The 18,729-nt window shown below is 48.1% G+C and overlaps 1 protein-coding gene across 7 annotated transcripts in view; it reads left to right on the top strand.

The window, feature by feature from the left end:
- The window catches only part of LOC122379256 (set1/Ash2 histone methyltransferase complex subunit ASH2-like), a 47,658-nt gene extending 29,409 nt beyond the window's left edge, over nt 1–18,249 (top strand). For all 7 annotated transcript variants that reach the window (XM_043361288.1, XM_043361285.1, XM_043361286.1 and 4 more), the window contains exons 6-12: nt 8,394–8,565; nt 9,961–10,062; nt 11,279–11,503; nt 11,854–11,989; nt 12,115–12,263; nt 12,780–12,882; nt 17,484–18,249. In XM_043361288.1, the coding sequence (XP_043217223.1) occupies nt 8,394–8,565; nt 9,961–10,062; nt 11,279–11,503; nt 11,854–11,989; nt 12,115–12,263; nt 12,780–12,882; nt 17,484–17,579 (983 nt within the window). In that variant the 3' untranslated portion in view covers nt 17,580–18,249. The remainder of the gene's footprint in view (nt 1–8,393; nt 8,566–9,960; nt 10,063–11,278; nt 11,504–11,853; nt 11,990–12,114; nt 12,264–12,779; nt 12,883–17,483) is intronic.
- The last annotated feature ends 480 nt before the right edge of the window (nt 18,250–18,729 follow it).

Here is an 18,729-nt window from a genome sequence, read left to right on the forward strand (position 1 = left end):
ACACCCGTCGCTTCTCACTTCGCACTTCTAGTTTTTAGATCGTGCAAAATAAGTTCGGCCGTAAATCTGCTCAGTTTCACTTTTCCTGCATTACCATTTAGATTGTCAAAGATGTGAATATAAGCTGCTTCTACAGCCTGCCTATGCTTCTTTGTCAAACCCCTACACAACACAGACATATCATCCCAGTTGGGGAGATGTCCCGCCTCATCTACGTGTTGCACAAGGGCGTTGGACAGACGGTGGTACCTAAGGTCACTCTTATGCTCCTTTTGCCTGGTTTTAATGCCCCTGTATGTTTCACCGACGTAACATTTATCACATGCACCACAAGGAATTTTGTAAACGACACTATCCTCATTAGTAGAACCTTTCTTCTTCGTTTGCACAAGGTTTTTAATGGTCAGGCCCGCTGGGGATGAAATATTGATAGTTTCCCTTACAAAATTGTCCACAGCTTCTACTTCTTTTGATGCTGGGACTGAGAGATACCTCCTCTTGCTATTCCTTGTGGCGTTTGAAGCTCTAGCTCGTATTTTGACGGCCCTCTTCTCTAGCTGACATAAAAGACCTGGCGGGTACTTGAGTCCAATAAATACTTCTTTAATGTAGTTCAGCTCGTCCCTGATAAATTCTTCTGAGCAAATGCGAAGTGCTCGAAGATAAAATCCCAGCACGACTCCAGTTTTTGTTCGACTGCTGTGCGCCGAGTAGAAGTGTATCAGGTCATTCTTGTTGGTGGGCTTCCGGTACACTGAAAATACAGCCTTGTTGCCCCGATTATGGATGCACGCGTCCAGAAATGCAATAGTGCCATCTTCCTCCTCTTCGGAGGTAAATTGTATCTTCTGATGCACACTGTTCAGCTGCTGCAAAATACAATTTAAATCCACATCTTTGTTGATGATGACCAGAATGTCATCGACATACCGGAGCCAGGTCGTATCGGTACCAGCAATGCTCAAGAAGTGGTCCGCTTCTAATGTCTCCATGAAAAGGCAGGCGAGTACCGGGCTCAACGGCGAACCCATCGCCAGGCCATCAATCTGCTTGAATTCGGTCCCTTCAAATTCCAAAGCCCCAAATTCCACGCAGAGACGTACCAGCCTAACAAAGTCTTCCCTTGGCACTGGAAGAGTGATGTCCGGGTTTTGGTCTAACACTCTGGAGACAGCTTGCATCGCCCCTTCTATAGGCACGTTGGTAAAGAGGGCTTTTACGTCGAAGCTTGCAAGTTTTTTATTGGTTAACTCCATGTCTTTCAATCTATTAATCAAATCTCCCGAGTTCTTCAAGTGTGACTGGCTGGTTCTCCCTAGCAGGTCAGACAGGGGTTTGGCTAGTTTCTTGGCGAGCTGGTGGGGAGCGCTGCCCACACCTGAGGTAATGGGGCGCATCGGATTGCCAGCCTTATGCGTCTTGGGTAGGCCCCGCATCTTTGGAGTTAACCAATAAAAAACTTGCAAGCTTCGACGTAAAAGCCCTCTTTACCAACGTGCCTATAGAAGGGGCGATGCAAGCTGTCTCCAGAGTGTTAGACCAAAACCCGGACATCACTCTTCCAGTGCCAAGGGAAGACTTTGTTAGGCTGGTACGTCTCTGCGTGGAATTTGGGGCTTTGGAATTTGAAGGGACCGAATTCAAGCAGATTGATGGCCTGGCGATGGGTTCGCCGTTGAGCCCGGTACTCGCCTGCCTTTTCATGGAGACATTAGAAGCGGACCACTTCTTGAGCATTGCTGGTACCGATACGACCTGGCTCCGGTATGTCGATGACATTCTGGTCATCATCAACAAAGATGTGGATTTAAATTGTATTTTGCAGCAGCTGAACAGTGTGCATCAGAAGATACAATTTACCTCCGAAGAGGAGGAAGATGGCACTATTGCATTTCTGGACGCGTGCATCCATAATCGGGGCAACAAGGCTGTATTTTCAGTGTACCGGAAGCCCACCAACAAGAATGACCTGATACACTTCTACTCGGCGCACAGCAGTCGAACAAAAACTGGAGTCGTGCTGGGATTTTATCTTCGAGCACTTCGCATTTGCTCAGAAGAATTTATCAGGGACGAGCTGAACTACATTAAAGAAGTATTTATTGGACTCAAGTACCCGCCAGGTCTTTTATGTCAGCTAGAGAAGAGGGCCGTCAAAATACGAGCTAGAGCTTCAAACGCCACAAGGAATAGCAAGAGGAGGTATCTCTCAGTCCCAGCATCAAAAGAAGTAGAAGCTGTGGACAATTTTGTAAGGGAAACTATCAATATTTCATCCCCAGCGGGCCTGACCATTAAAAACCTTGTGCAAACGAAGAAGAAAGGTTCTACTAATGAGGATAGTGTCGTTTACAAAATTCCTTGTGGTGCATGTGATAAATGTTACGTCGGTGAAACATACAGGGGCATTAAAACCAGGCAAAAGGAGCATAAGAGTGACCTTAGGTACCACCGTCTGTCCAACGCCCTTGTGCAACACGTAGATGAGGCGGGACATCTCCCCAACTGGGATGATATGTCTGTGTTGTGTAGGGGTTTGACAAAGAAGCATAGGCAGGCTGTAGAAGCAGCTTATATTCACATCTTTGACAATCTAAATGGTAATGCAGGAAAAGTGAAACTGAGCAGATTTACGGCCGAACTTATTTTGCACGATCTAAAAACTAGAAGTGCGAAGTGAGAAGCGACGGGTGTGAAGCATTGCTATTTGAATTTTAATCTGTGCCGCAAACTATTTTGACAACTTTGATGTTTAGGCGAATTATTTACATTCTATTTTGTCTTTATGGCTTGAAAAAGATGTATATCGAAACACATGTGTAGCCAACTTAAAGTAATATAACCAAAAACGTTCCCATTGTTTTCCACTTATAATTCATATATGAGGTAAGTACATGCATGCATACGGTAACAGAAGTGTACAACAGCACAACCGCACGGCGCACACCCGCGCACACAAGTTTCCACGGTCAGTCAGTTTAGATATAATGACCACTCAGATGATAGGCCAAGACGAGGTTTGCGTGTTAAGAGTGGGTTGAAGTTCGCGAATAAAAAATGGATTCCCAAATTTTTCTATCTGGGCCGTCTTTTGACACATGCAGAATCTTGATTGAGACGTTTGAGCAGTCCAGTTGCACAGAGTGTTTCGTTTGGTGAAGGCCAAAAGGGGTGTCTAGTTTGTTGTTTTTTGCATCTCTCATGTGTTCATTATATCTAAGCCTGACAGATCGGCGTGTTTCACCGACATACACAGACTCGCCTTGTGCGCACAGTTGACATTCCATCTGGTACACCACATTCTTTTCATGACATCTCCCACGCAACCCTGCCTCACAGCATGGACACTTCCTGCCCCCACCTGGGCAGGGTGCTGGTTGGTAGGCCGCCCGCACTAGTTTTTGTTTCAGGTTGGGACCTCCTTTCCATGCAACTTTCAGGTTGAGGTGACTAGCCCCAATGATACCCTCAATCCTGTGGCTGAGTGCATCATCAATGAATGGAAGCGCAAGATAGACGGGGGCAGAGCCCGATCTAGTCGGCCTTAGGCGGTTATCACGTTGGGCTTCGTGTTGGAGCCTGCTAACTAAGTGGGGCGGGTAGCCGTTCTTTGTGAATAGGTCATGGATGAGTTTAAGGCTACGGGCTCGTGGTAGACCAGGGGAAGAGATTTTGATAGCACGTAACGTTTGTGAGCGGACGGCGTTTTTCTTAGTCGACATTGGCAGAGCTGAAAGGTAGTGAATTATCACTGGTGATGCCATCGGTTTAATGTATAGCTCACTGGAGTATGCGCCTGACTCAGAGATCGATATTTTTGTGTCCAGGAACGCCAATACTCCAGTGTCACCGGTGTGTTCTATGGTGAACTTGATGGTGAGATGGACCGTGTTTAGGAAATTGAAGTAGTCGAAGAGGGCGTCCCTACCATGCGTCCAGACTCCGAACACGTCGTCGATATACCGTACGTACAGTGAGGGCTGTAGACGACTAGCTGACAGAAACATGGACTCTAAGGCGTTCATAAAGACTATCGCTAGCGGGGGGGGCCACCCTGCTGCCCATCGCTATGCCTTGCGTCTGTCTGAAGTAGTTCTGACCAAAGCGAACGAAATTGTTGGTCAAACAGTGCTCGAGTAGCTTACGCATGCTGGACAGCTCCAGACCAAATGTTTCCACTCGGTCTACGTGGTGTTGTAGGAGTGTCAGCGTGGCATCAATGGCCTCATTTATAGGGATGTTACCGTATAGGTTAACGACATCGACACTGAACAGTATTGTGCCCCGTTCAAACCCGTGCGGATACTTAGCTGAGATTGTCTCCAGGAATTGTGGCGTGTCTTTCAAATGCGCTGGCACATGCGGCAGGAGTTCGACGACGTGTTCGGAGTCTGGACGCATGGTAGGGACGCCCTCTTCGACTACTTCAATTTCCTAAACACGGTCCATCCCACCATCAAGTTCACCATAGAACACACCGGTGACACTGGAGTATTGGCGTTCCTGGACACAAAAATATCGATCTCTGAGTCAGGCGCATACCCCAGTGAGCTATACATTAAACCGATGGCATCACCAGTGATAATTCACTACCTTTCAGCTCTGCCAATGTCGACTAAGAAAAACGCCGTCCGCTCACAAACGTTACGTGCTATCAAAATCTCTTCCCCTGGTCTACCACGAGCCCGTAGCCTTAAACTCATCCATGACCTATTCACAAAGAACGGCTACCCGCCCCACTTAGTTAGCAGGCTCCAACACGAAGCCCAACGTGATAACCGCCTAAGGCCGACTAGATCGGGCTCTGCCCCCGTCTATCTTGCGCTTCCATTCATTGATGATGCACTCAGCCACAGGATTGAGGGTATCATTGGGGCTAGTCACCTCAACCTGAAAGTTGCATGGAAAGGAGGTCCCAACCTGAAACAAAAACTAGTGCGGGCGGCCTACCAACCAGCACCCTGCCCAGGTGGGGGCAGGAAGTGTCCATGCTGTGAGGCAGGGTTGCGTGGGAGATGTCATGAAAAGAATGTGGTGTACCAGATGGAATGTCAACTGTGCGCACAAGGCGAGTCTGTGTATGTCGGTGAAACACGCCGATCTGTCAGGCTTAGATATAATGAACACATGAGAGATGCAAAAAACAACAAACTAGACACCCCTTTTGGCCTTCACCAAACGAAACACTCTGTGCAACTGGACTGCTCAAACGTCTCAATCAAGATTCTGCATGTGTCAAAAGACGGCCCAGATAGAAAAATTTGGGAATCCATTTTTATTCGCGAACTTCAACCCACTCTTAACACGCAAACCTCGTCTTGGCCTATCATCTGAGTGGTCATTATATCTAAACTGACTGACCGTGGAAACTTGTGTGCGCGGGTGTGCGCCGTGCGGTTGTGCTGTTGTACACTTCTGTTACCGTATGCATGCATGTACTTACCTCATATATGCTTATCTCCATATTTTTAATGTTGGTCGGGGGGTCGGGACCCATTATTGATGATGTACCCACGATATATACTATCTCCGCTGAACGTATGACTCATGTTTTCGACATGACTATCTTGTTCTGCACTTCAAGATAAATCTTTTATGTCTCTGTAAGTTTTGCATAGATGCGTTTTTAAAGAGTAGCTGGGAAGTGCGTGTGTGATTTCTGCATGTTCGTACCAATTCGAATTTTCTGTTCCATGCAAGTTTGTGACGAAAGTGATCTAAATAATACATAACGGTTGATAAAGGCGCAAAGCCGAAAGCTCCCGAAACTGTATTTTGTCTTTTTGAAATTTTATATCTTTTGGCTAATATGAGAGTAAGGTTAATATCTCTTATTATAATTGACATTTCGACTTATCGACATTTCGGCAAATCGCATTTCGGCAAATCGCATTTCGGCAAATTTACATTTCGACAAATTAGCATTTCCGCAAAAAGGCATGCCGGCAAATGGCATTTCAACTTTAAGCATTTCGACTTTTTGAAACGTCGGCAAAAAGCACATCGGCAAAATGACATTCGGCGAAATGCATTCGGCAAAATGACATTCGGCAAATCGCCTTTCGGCATTTTGTCCGGACACCGATGCAGCTCTTCAATTTTGTAATTCAGTGTTTCCAGTATACGACTCTGTAAGCGTGTTTTCTTAACCCTAGAACGCCTAGGGGGGGGGGTTGTATCAACCCCCCCCCCCCTGAGGTTTTTTCGAAGTGCACGCTAAACGGCTTGTCGTAGCGGGCTGAAATTTTCAATACCCTCTGGGGCAACCTTTGCGCATCTTTTGCCGAAAAAAAATTGATCGGGTCATGTCAGGTCACGGAGTTATGACGTCATAAGAGGTACAGCCTCCGGCCGGATTTTCACAAACTGAGTGCCAACGCCCGAGGTTTCCTGCCGGTGGTACGGACATCGGTTGATGGATCGTAATGAAACTTCCCATGCATGTTGGGGCAAGTATTGGCTATCATATGGTATAAGAAATTTGACCGGGTCAGGTCAGGTCACGGAGCTATGACGTCACAAGAGGAACAGCGTCCGGTACTATTTTTGAAAAGCGCCCGAACCACTATTTTGCTAATTCTTGTCACCTCAATGGGAATATGCAGCAATATTAGCTTCTATAGGGAGCAAATGGACCTCCCAAATCCAAAAATACAATCAGATTTCAAAAATTTAAATTTTGATTTTTCGAATTTCTGCCGCCGACTGTGACCTTGCCGACTTCCGGCGCTCCCAACGCGCCATTTTTAGAGCTAGGGAAACGAAATACATACCAAACGATAGAGAATTGATCAAGGAACACGATAGTGAAGGTTTCAAGTCGATATCTCCCACCGTTTTGCCGCAATCGCCGCCGAAAGTTGAAAAAAGTCTATTAATCCGAAAATTTGACCTTTGACCGGTCAAAAGTAGGTCAAATGTTGACCTAGGACCAAAAAATATACCACCAATCGCGAGATCTCGTTGAGAGCAATCCGTTGGTTTTTTCCGCTAAGCTCTACGACCTTCCGTTTCGAAACGCCAGGGGGGTTGTAACAACCCCCCCCCCTGGTCGTTCGTGTTATGAGAAATGGCCTGGTCGTGCGAGGGTTAATGTTGTAAGAACAAAATCGGCAATAGAATGTATTTATCATTGGTCATAACTCACAATAGTAACTCAGACAGGTGATGTTCTAGGTTTAGCGTTGAAGTTTGGCATAAATTTTCGGTTCCATTTTGGATAAGGTATTTTGGTTCCTTTTCTTATCCATATATTATGTTAATTTTGAGAACATTGTTAGAAATGGTTTTAGCCATAGAAGTTGTTTATGATAGCGTTTCGCCATTTATCGGTTGTAAGTTATGAGTCTTTACTCCTTAATTTCATTGCATCACAAAAATGGTCTAATTCTGTCGCTCACCGACGCACTACATTCTAGGTGTCAATCCGCGATACTCACTTTTGCGATGCGGATTTTCATGTCCAGTGCGAGCGAGATTCATTTCTGGGCTCTGGCCCAGCGGTGCCTGTCTTCCGTGAATCCTGGTCTCCATCGTTAGCTAATTGGGGCTTATGTAAGGGTGATTGGAGCTCGAGCGGCCTGAAGAGCTGCTTCGGGCGGCTCGTTACCTGTCAGTCGGCGGCGGGTCGGGGCGCGGCAGTCGGCGGCGGGTCGGTCCTTGGCCGCCGGACCTGCGGCGGCATCCGGACGCGACCTGGTACGGCAGCGCTGCCCAACACGCGCAGCGCCACTCGGTGCGACAGGGCGCCGAGCGGCTCCTGGTCAAACACCCGCCGTCTTATTCATTTGTCGCTACAGATCCATCATCCAGGCGCTTTATTTCCGTGTCTTTTAAAAGGAACAGACTTCCTTCCTAGTATGCTATCTCAACAAACTTTTCAAAACTACATCTGTTGCGTACGTGGTTCCTTGAAGTTGAAGACATTCTAAATGTGTCCAATTGTACATGCTGCGATAGATCTTAATGATGTTCACCGTGCCAAAGTGTTTGCTGAATGAAACGTTTGTAGCGATGTCCTTACTGACGTAGATCAATATTTTTTTTTTCTCTCGTGCTGTATCATCACATATAACTTTGCAAAGCGTTATTAATCCAAGCAAATGCATGGGTAAGGGAACTTGAACCAGGAACAAGGAATGAAGAAGGATGTGTTAACTTGTAATTTACTGGCTGTTATAATCATCTGAAGCGGTAAGTGCAAACTCAGTGCTGAAAATAAGAAGACGATGAGAAACACCGAAAGTTTGAGCAAGAAAGCAAGAAAATGTTCAATGCCTAACTTTCTCTGCTGCACATACAAAACATGCATATCCAACAATCTACTTTCCAGTTATAAGTCTTGTGTTAATCTGCCCGCCCTGCTGAAGCGTTATGGCCGCCGCCTGTTGCAGCGGCCAAGTCCCGCGGTCCGAAGCGGAAGATGCCGGAGCAGTCTGCCGGCTGGAAGAAGTCGCGCAGTGACGGCGCCGTGCAGAAGCTGCACGGCTACCCGCTGGACCACCCGTTCAACAAGGACGGCTACCGGTACATCCTCACCGAGCCGGACCCGCACGCCCCGTTCAGGTGAGCTCGCACCCGCACGCCTTTTACATACAGGTGGGCCCGCGGACCCGCTGGCACCCTTCAGGTGAGTCTCCGGGCGCGTGTTCAGGTGAGCTGCGGGGACGCATCTTGTGCTCAGTCACCCTTCCGCTGAGCGGCCGGCTCGGGGGGGGGGGGACGATGCTTCTTTACAACGTGTCTCTTGTTATTGTCGTTTGAAAATGGACTGAAAAAGTCCTATTACTTGCTGTTGGGATGTTGGGCTGCGCAGGTTATGTTTTCGGAACTTATTGACTGAGGTTTACTCTGATATACCACGGCCGGGGATCCTTCTTTTTCACGCAAACTCCTTGTAAGCAGTCTCCTTGTGCAAGGATGTCGAAACATCGAATATGCCTTGTTAGCTACTACTTATAATACCAAGTTACCGGTTAAGTTGCGTTGAAACAATACGCGCGGTATCTGCTACAACAGCTGCGTTCTATCTTGTCATATCCAATATGTCATATCCAGCTGCTGATATTTTATATTTATTCTATTTAATTGTATCATATTCATGTGCCGGGAAAGTGGAATAGACTAAGCTTTTTATTGTTGGGGGACTTGGGAAGCTTTTCTTTCTCATTTCAGGTTATGCCCCATATTTGTCGTATTGATGTGGCATATCCATTTGCTCTGACATTCTTGTTAATAGACTTTGGGTCCCGACTGTGGTATTCTACCGGCATTCAAAGGCAACAGCGAAGCAAGTTAGATTATTTATGTTATAATATATGCGGATGCCGGACGATGAGGCGCGCAGCCATGTAGTCGTGGCTCAATGACTGAAATTCGAACCCATATTGTGCCGATGTGAAAGCCTTTTTCATAAGTTCTGATTCCGTATTCAGATATGCAAGCGTGTGCTCTATGTTCATGATGATATTTCAGGATAAAAGCAAAAGTGCAACTGAAATTGTGATTGGTCGTACGAAAAAAGTGATGGAAAATAACAGATCGGTCAGGTTTATGGGACTGTGGACAGCGCCGATAAATGAAGGAAACGAAACAGGCTTAATGCGAACTCTTATTGGCGAACATGGCTGCTCAAAAGCGGCGAATATAAACCATTTTTTGGTTAAAATAAACCTTTCGTGATGATATTTACTATGTGCAGTGTAACGACGCATATTACGTCAGATGTTGTTCATGTAGTGGTACCGCGAATTCTTTGCAATATTCAATTTCAGCTCCGAACTGAAATCCAAACACTTCACCGTGTACTTTGCGCGGAAACCTAATAAAAATGGCTGTTTGGCGGTCTTATTGTTTGCTCAGTGAGTACTGCTGTGTTGGCCGGGGTCCGTCAGTGGCGATTCCAGTATAATATGGCTGGCTTTATCGTGCCCCATTGCTGACAGCGGGTGCCGTTTTCAGACAGGAGTTTGACGAGTCGTCGGACACGGGTGGCCGGCCGATCCCGGGCTGGCTGCACAGGGCTCAGTGTCCACCAGCCGTGCTGCTGGCTCTCCACGACAGGTGCGTGTGTGTCGTGCCTGGCGGGCGGCCGTGCTGTGTGTACGTATATTTGCTAGTCTGACTGTCCTCAGCCCTGGGGAGTGATGCCGTCTTGTTGTTGTTGTTGTTGTCGGTCCCCGCAGCCGCGGTGTAGCCTAGTGGCTCTGGAGGGCCCTGAAGGCGGCCACCAGGGCCGCCACCGCATCGCTGCGCCGAACCTCCTCTGGGGTCGGCAGTATGTTGCCGATGGCCTGGGTCCGGAGGCGGACCCCCATCATCCCCGGGCATGTCAGGAGAATGTGTCTCGGTGTGTCGGCTGCCAGTGATGCCGTCTCGGTGTGTTGTTGCTCCACGGTGACAGTCAATGATGGACGTGTGACACCGTGCTGCGGCCGGGCCGATTGACTCGTACCCACAAACAGAAACAGGTCCTATAGCGATGTTTTCCCTGTGCCTGATATACACTTATTGCATTATCTGTGACCCAGCCGTGTTTTGAAGTGTGGCTCGTGTCTGTATTCTGTGTTAGTCTAAGCTTCATTTCCCACCGCTGTTTCGCCGTGGTGTTTTACATCTGACACTCCCAGCTGGCCTACCCAAAACTCGTTAAATGGCTGAATGAGCAGATTTAGTCTCAGCAGTTTTTTGCCAACTTGACAAAAAGGAACCATTTTGCTGGCCTAATGGCATGCCTAACCAAATCACTCTCGGCAATAGCAAATTGAGTTTGCAGAACTCAATTTCCGTTCTTCCGTCCTTTGAGCTTTGCGTAAGATCCATCCTCTAAAGCACTTATGTTTCCCGGTGGCGTGTCATTTTCATTGTGCCCGCGGAGCGAGCGCTGCGTAGTCGAAGGAGCGGTGGCAACAGCTGCCACGTCCGCTCCCGTCCGTCTCTGGCCGCCTCCGATCGTCTCCCGTCCGTCTGCGGCCGCCTCCGATCGTCTCCCGTCCGTCTGCGGCCGTCTCCCGTCTCCGTCCGTCCCTGCCCGTCTCCGTCCGTCCGTCTCTGTCCGTCCCGTCCGTCTGTCACCGTCCTCCTCTTCTGTCTCTCCCCGTTTCCATCCGCCCATTCCCCTTCCGTGTGCCCCTGCCCTTCTTATCTGTCCATGTCCGTCCCGTCTGCCCCCCCCCCCTGCCCCTTTCGTCCGTCCTTGCCCGTTCCGTCTGTCCCTGCCCGTCCCTAACCCCTTTTGCCGCCATCCTTCCGTCACACCCGTGTGCTCTGTGCCCTGCAGGGCGCAGTGTCTGCGGATCTCAGACGACCGTCTCTCAGTGACGGGCGACAAGGGCTACTGCATGGTGCGCGCCACCCACTGCGTGCGCCGCGGTACCTGGTACTGGGAGGCGACCATCACTGCCCAGCCGGAGGGCGCCCACTGCCGCATCGGCTGGGGCGGACCGCTGGCCAACCTGAACGCGCCGCTCGGATACGACAAGTTCGGATACTCGTGGCGCAGCAGGTACATAGGCGCGCGTGAGCTGTGTGGGCTGGGTGAGCTGGGTATGGCGTGCTCTGTATGCATTTGTGTGCAGTGGATACTGGATAGTGTACGGACTCCACAGTATTTGCCGCGTTTTTTTTTTTTTTACTTTGGCGCTCCCAGCTATCCTAACCAAAACTTTAAATGGCTTCCCAAAACTCGACTACTTTGGGTCACGTGTCTAGGATCTTATGGTCGACGTTTTTTCGTGTTCTCGATGGTGGTTTGCCGTCTGCTCTGCTGCCGTCTGTGGGACCAGAGCGGGGAGGGTGGACAGTGGCTCCTGTGGCTGTGCCGCGGCCCTCACAGAGCGCCCTGTCTCTGGTCAGGAAGGGGACCGTGTTCCACGAGGCCCGCGGCCGTCACCTGAGTCCCGGCTACCAGCAGGGCGACGTGCTGGGCATTCTGATCCACCTGCCCGAGGCGGCCATCCCGGCGCGGCTGCCCGACAGCTACAAAGACAAGGTGGGTATCGGGTCTTTGGATGGGAACATGGTGGTTAAAGGTTAACGCACAAGTAATCCATTCTAAACGGAGTGAATGTAGTGGCTGCTCCAGAGAGCCGAAATGACACCGATGTGTTTCTCCAGCCTCTGATCAAGTCCAAGTCGCACCTGTACTTTGAGGACAAGGACGACGTGGCGGGCACGCTGGAGCGACTCAAACCTGTCGCGGGCGCCTACATCGCCTTCTACAAGAACGGCAAGCTGCAGGGCCAGACGTTCCACAACCTGTACGGGTGAGTGGCTGCTGCCGGGCGGTGGTGTGCAGGCCTGGTGCTCGCGGGCGCCGCGGCGGGCGGGGCCAGGGAATGAGGTCATTAACTGCCCCCAGAGACGGTAGCTTATCTCGGGGATAGTGGCAGCTGGTTCTAGGAGTGGCGGTAATTGATCCAGGGAATAGAATTAAATGGTCTCTGAGACATCTGGCAGCTGGAGTCCTGCCGGTAAGGCCTTGTTCAAAATTATTCAACAAGCAGGGCTCGACAAACATTTTGGGTACTAATTGTTGACGTACTAAGGACAAATCATTTTCTCTCATTAGTTACACGCTACTAAACAAAAATAAACCGCAGACCAATAGGGCTGATATCCCAGCACGATAACATCCATGTGCTCATTATTTCGTTTCATTTAACACTCTCGCGCCGTTTCCAGCTGGACCCCTCCCTGTTCGCTGCGAGTTGCGACCCACGACTCGGTCTCCGGCGCGGTGCCGATCTGATCGCGGTGTCGCCCCCCTGTGCTGCTGACAGGTCCGACTATTACCCAGCCGTGTCTGTGTACCGCGGTATCACCGTCACCGTCAACTTCGGCCCCGCATTCAAACACCCGCCGCGAGACGTCGCCTTCCGAGCGGTAAGTGACGAGCGAGGGACGCGCTCTTGTGGGAGCGGTAGATGAAGATTCCCCTTCCATTGACCACTGAAGGACGCGCTCGTGTGGGAACGGTAGATGGAGGTGTCCCCTTCCCAGCGACGACTGAAGACGCGCGCTTGTGGGAGCGGTACCTGAGATAGCTGGAGATGTCCCGATGTCCCCTTCCCATTAACCAGTGTAGTGTGGGCTCCTGTGGGTACCGGTCACTGGCTGAAGCGAAAGGGAGGAAATTGACATGCCCAGTGTTAACGGATGGGAGAGGGGATGAGGGGAAGAGAGAGACAGACAGACAGACAGACAGACAGACAGACAGACAGACAGACAGACAGACAGACAGACAGACAGACAGACAGAGACAGACAGACAGACAGACAGACAGACAGACAGAGATTTCTTACTCGTGAGCGTAGATAAAGACATTACATTTCTTTTATTCCGTTCAGAGAAAGTATTCAGCTGTAAAGAATGTTGCTCAAGATATTGCTAATATCCGATGGGCGCCGTTCAAATGAAGACAGTTTTTTTTTCGCTGCAAAAAAAGGCGTTGTGTCGTGGAGGGGACATCCAATTAGCTCTTTTCTGCGCTACTCTGTTGCAGAACACTCACCTAATTACGGCCAATATGTACGACGTTATTTGCTTTTCGTTAGCTGCTTGTTGTGTCTTGACGCAACGGTGCGTTGTTGCTTGCGTAGTGTGTCTGATAGTTTGCCGGTGTTCGAGCCGGCTGATGCCAGTTAAGTCTCGGCTTTAGGCCTGCGAACAAATCACCCCAAGGGCCATGCATGTGTTTCAAACCATTGTTAATTATCTGGACAAATAGCGTCGCACATAGCGACAGTAATGAAACGAATGTTTTACAACATAGCACCAGAGAAAAAGAGCATGTTGGGTGTTCAGTCTACAAATTAAGTGATCTCGTTGAGAATAAGAATGTGCCTTTAATTTATCAAGCTGTAGAATTTCAAGTATTAAATGGCGTCGGGCCCTATGTGATAAATGCGAAGCTTTAGCAATTACTTGTCTGTCATGCAAGAGTGATTCAAAGCTTTTTCGTCTGGCGGGTAGTGTAACTGTTTTATTCCTTGGCGGTGTACACGACTATTTTGCGTTGAAAAGTGTAAAAATCATGGGTTTAGTTAGTAGTTAATGAGAAAATGTGTATTTATTTATACGTCCATGTTAGAAATGATGCCACCAAATGACGTCACCAGAGCCACTCAGAGTTTATCATAGGGTTTATGGTGAACAAACCAGTTATCCACTGGATGAATAAATCTTCAGCTCGCCATAACACACGCTTTCGCGCCGTGGAAGAAGATTCATTCTCACGTATCGTCAACAATAACAAGAAGCGACCAGTATTTATCCTCTAGGTCGAAACCCAGTGAAAGAATATTCAACGAGTTCCAACATTTCTGTATTCAGTAATGCATTTTACTGGACGCTCGCAACTTCAATAACTAAATTATTGGCATTCAATGTTTGAGTGCCTGGATCTCCGCGTTATGGAGCGCCTGAAAGTTCCTGCAGCTTTATTGTCTTAACTTTCTTCAATGTAACCTGATGCAAAGGGAGGCTCTGAACTGGTGTCCTCAGGGCTTTCTCGAATAGAGCGAAGGAAACTTTTCGATATTGTGATGCCGTTTTATTTTCTAAGCCGGTAAATGTATCCTTATAGGCCAAACAGCGGTCAAATTGTATGCCAAAATCACCGGTTTTAACATTGTTGGGTTGTGTTAGTGTGCAACTGCCCTGTAAAAAGCTGCAATGATGTGGTTTGGGGCTGTCGTGTAGGTACCGTCATTTAACCTGCGCCCTGATGGGGGGGGGGCTATTTTGCCCCCTCCCCTCCAGACTTTTCAATATATCTCCAGAATCGCGGCGCCGATCGTCAACAAACTTTCAGTACCCTCCCGGGCATCAATTTTACACATTGTGTCCAAAAAACTCCAAAGGCTAGGATAGGTTGTCCGCAAATGACGTCAGAGTGACGTCATGTTCTGCCGTTTTCGGCCCAAAAGAAGGTTTCGCGGGAAGAGCTGTCAGGCCTATAGCTTTGAAGATACAGAAAAACGTTCAAGACATAAAAGGTGTAGAATTATTAGGGCTACAAAACTGCTATCTCGAAATTTTTAATTTTTCGAATATTGATCTCCAATTATAAAAAATGAATATAATTACCGACAAATCCTTTTTTCGATTTTTCGTTTTTCGATTTTCGAAAGAAAAAAAAAACGGAATATATGTGATAGCCCCTACCAACTCCTATTCACATACCAAATTTTAGATCGATAACTCTTTGGCCAAGTTATAGCGAAAAAAATGTTCAAAATTGATGACGTTAAATTTTCAACTCAATTTTTAGCCATTCTCGACCACGTAGCGCAAAACAAAGACCACCATTAGACTCGCCGTGACGAGCTGCATCGATTCCATACCCATTTTATGCAAATATATCAACTTTAAAGTTTGACCTTTTTTGACCTGACATTGACCTGACCTCCACCAGGAAGTGACCTAAGCCGTTCCTGGTGTTCTTATAACCAACATCATTTAGTAAAAATGAAAAAATAGCCATAAAACATGCATCACACAGCCCTAGTGAAATTGGAATAATGTGCTGACTCTTGGTAATGGTGACCTGACCTGTTGTGACCAGACCTGGTATTATCAGTGACCTCTAATAGCAACATATGTACTAAGCAACTGACGCCCAATCGCTGATTTTCGATAAAATGCGTTTTACTCGATGTTATAGCGCATTCACTAGAAGACCCGTGACCGGCAAAGCATTTTATCTTCGACCTGACCTGTGACGTCATCGGTGAACCCGAGGGCAATGAAATTGGATTTCCTTCGACAAATTTGACAAGGCTTTCGAACGCCGTTTGAATTTAACCACGTCATGGTAAGACCATGTTAGTTTAAGGGACCGTTTACAAATGGAAGGCTTAGGAACAGCCAACTCGGATAGGCGATTGATATATTCTTATGACATCCCTTACGCTCTATACCACCACCGTTTTCCCAGATTGAATTGGGTATGTTTGCGATGCGTGGTTGCCGGTTCATTTGATCTTCTAGCTATACTTGTCTAATTATCATAATAACCACTGAGAGTTCACAAATAACCGCCGCGACGTTCCGAGTGATGGGTCGCGCGATGGAGCCGGCCGCGTGGCCTTATCGTGCTCGCAGGGGCAGTAGAGGTCGGTCCTGAGGTGCTGAGGACATGCGTCGCATCCAGTGTCTCCAACAGCCACACGATGAGCGGCAGGTCATACAGCATTCACCCGCCTGGGTCACTTTAGTTCAGGTCATCAGGTCATTTTAAGCGACCTTAATTCAAAGGACATGGCTAGCAACACCGACTGAACGATTGCTTTGAAACTTTCACTTACTGATAAGGGTGACAGGATATATATTATATAAGCTCATCTCGTATTTTCGACACCTGACTGGTAAAAATAAATAGAAGTAACCTTTATTTGTTCACCTATGCAGTTAAATGTATGATTTAGCCATGTTTGTCCAATGTGCCATCAGCGCAGATCACGATTATGTTTTCTGATTGATGCAATTTCCATTCAGATGAAAAATAAATACATAGCAAAAGGTATTGGAATTTGGAGCAGAGGGGTCGACGTTGCCTTTTGCCCTTGGGCGACTCGTAAGCTGACGAGCAGAGGACCAGCCGCCTACCCATGTCTTTCATCTGGCTAGAAATAGATCACGTACAGTCCACAGCAGAAGTAATGTGTGGTTTCAGTCATGGGTATGTTCTGCTTCTGAAGCCTAGGAACGATTAGCCAGACTGCAACGAGACTTTAAATGTAGCTTACATGTATCTTCACCCTTGCAGCTACAACTTTGACGTCTTCTTTTTAATCAGTCCGCATTTAAAAATCGTCGGTCAAAACCATCCGTTGAGATTGGTAAAAACACACATTACTTTAGCGGTGGGCTGTACCTACAGTGCCGTATCTGCTGATGTTTTCCCTGCCGGTGGATGCGAATAGATCAATCCTAGGGGACTTAGGCCGTTATCAATCAGTTGATTGGCACGGGCCGCACTGCCGTTAGTGCGTTGGTGTTGTTTGAGCTGCTCGCTGCTGTGTGTACCTGCAGGTCGGGCCGCGGGCCGTACCTACCGCCGGCAGGTGGACGGCCGGCCGGGCCCGCCTGCCGGCTCATCCGGCTAAGGTCGTGTTTGACATTATACCAACAGCGCCGCCAGATGATCCTCCGTGGCAAACCGGCCACAACATTATCGCTGATTGCTTGAAGCTTGACATTCGTACGATATCTTTAGTAATTGTATTGGACTGCTACGCAAAAGCATTGCTCTTGAACCGGAATGCCAAAGCAGTTGCCTAACTAATAAAATGCGCAGTGAAAGAGGTAGCGGCTGATTTCGTCGAACATCCGACGCTGCTAGATTGATGATTTCCTTGGTCTATTAGAAAGCCATCCGAGTTGCACGTAGCAGCCCACGGGAACAATGAACAGCTTGTGGTTATTTCGGTCGCTCCCCACCCCGGCGTGACTGTTGCTCTCTCTCTCCGTCCCCCGGGCAGGTATATGAGCGCGCGGAGGAGCACGCCGTACAGCAGGCGCTCTCGGACGTCGCCTGGCTCACCGAACACGAGGGCAAGCTGAGCATCGACCTGTGAGCGGGCGGCGCGCCGCGGCGGCAGAGGTCAGCCCAACATTGGCGGCGGGAAGGTCAGCCAGACACCGGAGAGACAGCGGTCAGCGGTGGGAGGACAGCCCGACATCCGGGGAGGGGCGGGGTCCGACTATGGAGCCCGGATAGGGCGCCTCCAGATCAGGTGGTGCCGCAGATATCGAGCTAAATTAGAGCGCGTTCTTCTCCTGACCCTGGGAAGATTGAAAGGTGATGATGCGAATAAAACTCTCAGTTGATCCACAGTGAAATATGAGGTCGAATATTTTGACAAAACCTAGAGTGAACGTTAAAATATTGGAGACTATCTTCTCAATTCAGTTACTGGGTGTTCTTGCTTGCGATGGGTATCAGGCGCTAGGTAAAAAAGAGAGATTAAAACACTCTTTTGCTACAGCGTGATTCATTTTATGCTGGTATGACAAAGTCATACCTATACAGTAAGGGACTATGCAGTGCACCCTACTTTTGTTCGGACGTTTGTAACTTCTAAATAGTTAGAGATGCGGTGAAACTCTGAACTCCATTGTGAAGCGGCAAAGCGCTGGTTATTGTAAATGCACACTGAAATGTAAGTTGTAACTGTCATGTGTCCACAGTACTTGTATATCATCATCAGCCCATTATTGAGTGAATAAAACGCGTTTACTTTGCTATCATGTCATATCGATTGATTTTTTTTAATGCTTAGGGCGAGGGCGACCGTAAGGGTTTTATCGGGAATATCACTAACTGCTCCATTGCCGCATCATTTTTTTTTTTTTTACTGGATTTGATGTAATGAGTAGCTATTGAATTCAACAGCGAAAAAAGTAGACGTGCTCCACGCTCTCAAAAGGTGCTCGTCGTCTTCCTAAGTTCCTAAGTTAATAAGCAAGCGTCAGACGTGTCGTAAGCGGTATGTGCGATTCAAATCAATCATTGTAATGCCTTTCTTACACGGATGTGATGATAACTGTCAAAGTTGAGTATCTACAGCAGTAACGATCTTGCACCATCTGAGATGTGAGTTGTGACCACATAAGTTTTTCTTTTTTTTCTTTTTGGGTAAAGTAACGTTTCAGCCTGCGAGTATTTCCTGTCGCGTCCGGCTGAGGAGGGGAGATAAGAAGGGCCTACAATGGCGTGTGTATTGA

The sequence above is a fragment of the Amphibalanus amphitrite genome, unplaced genomic scaffold, assembly GCF_019059575.1.
Source record: "Amphibalanus amphitrite isolate SeventyFive unplaced genomic scaffold, NRLGWU_Aamphi_draft 000074F_arrow, whole genome shotgun sequence".
In the NCBI taxonomy this organism is placed as follows: Eukaryota; Metazoa; Arthropoda; class Thecostraca; order Balanomorpha; family Balanidae; genus Amphibalanus; species Amphibalanus amphitrite.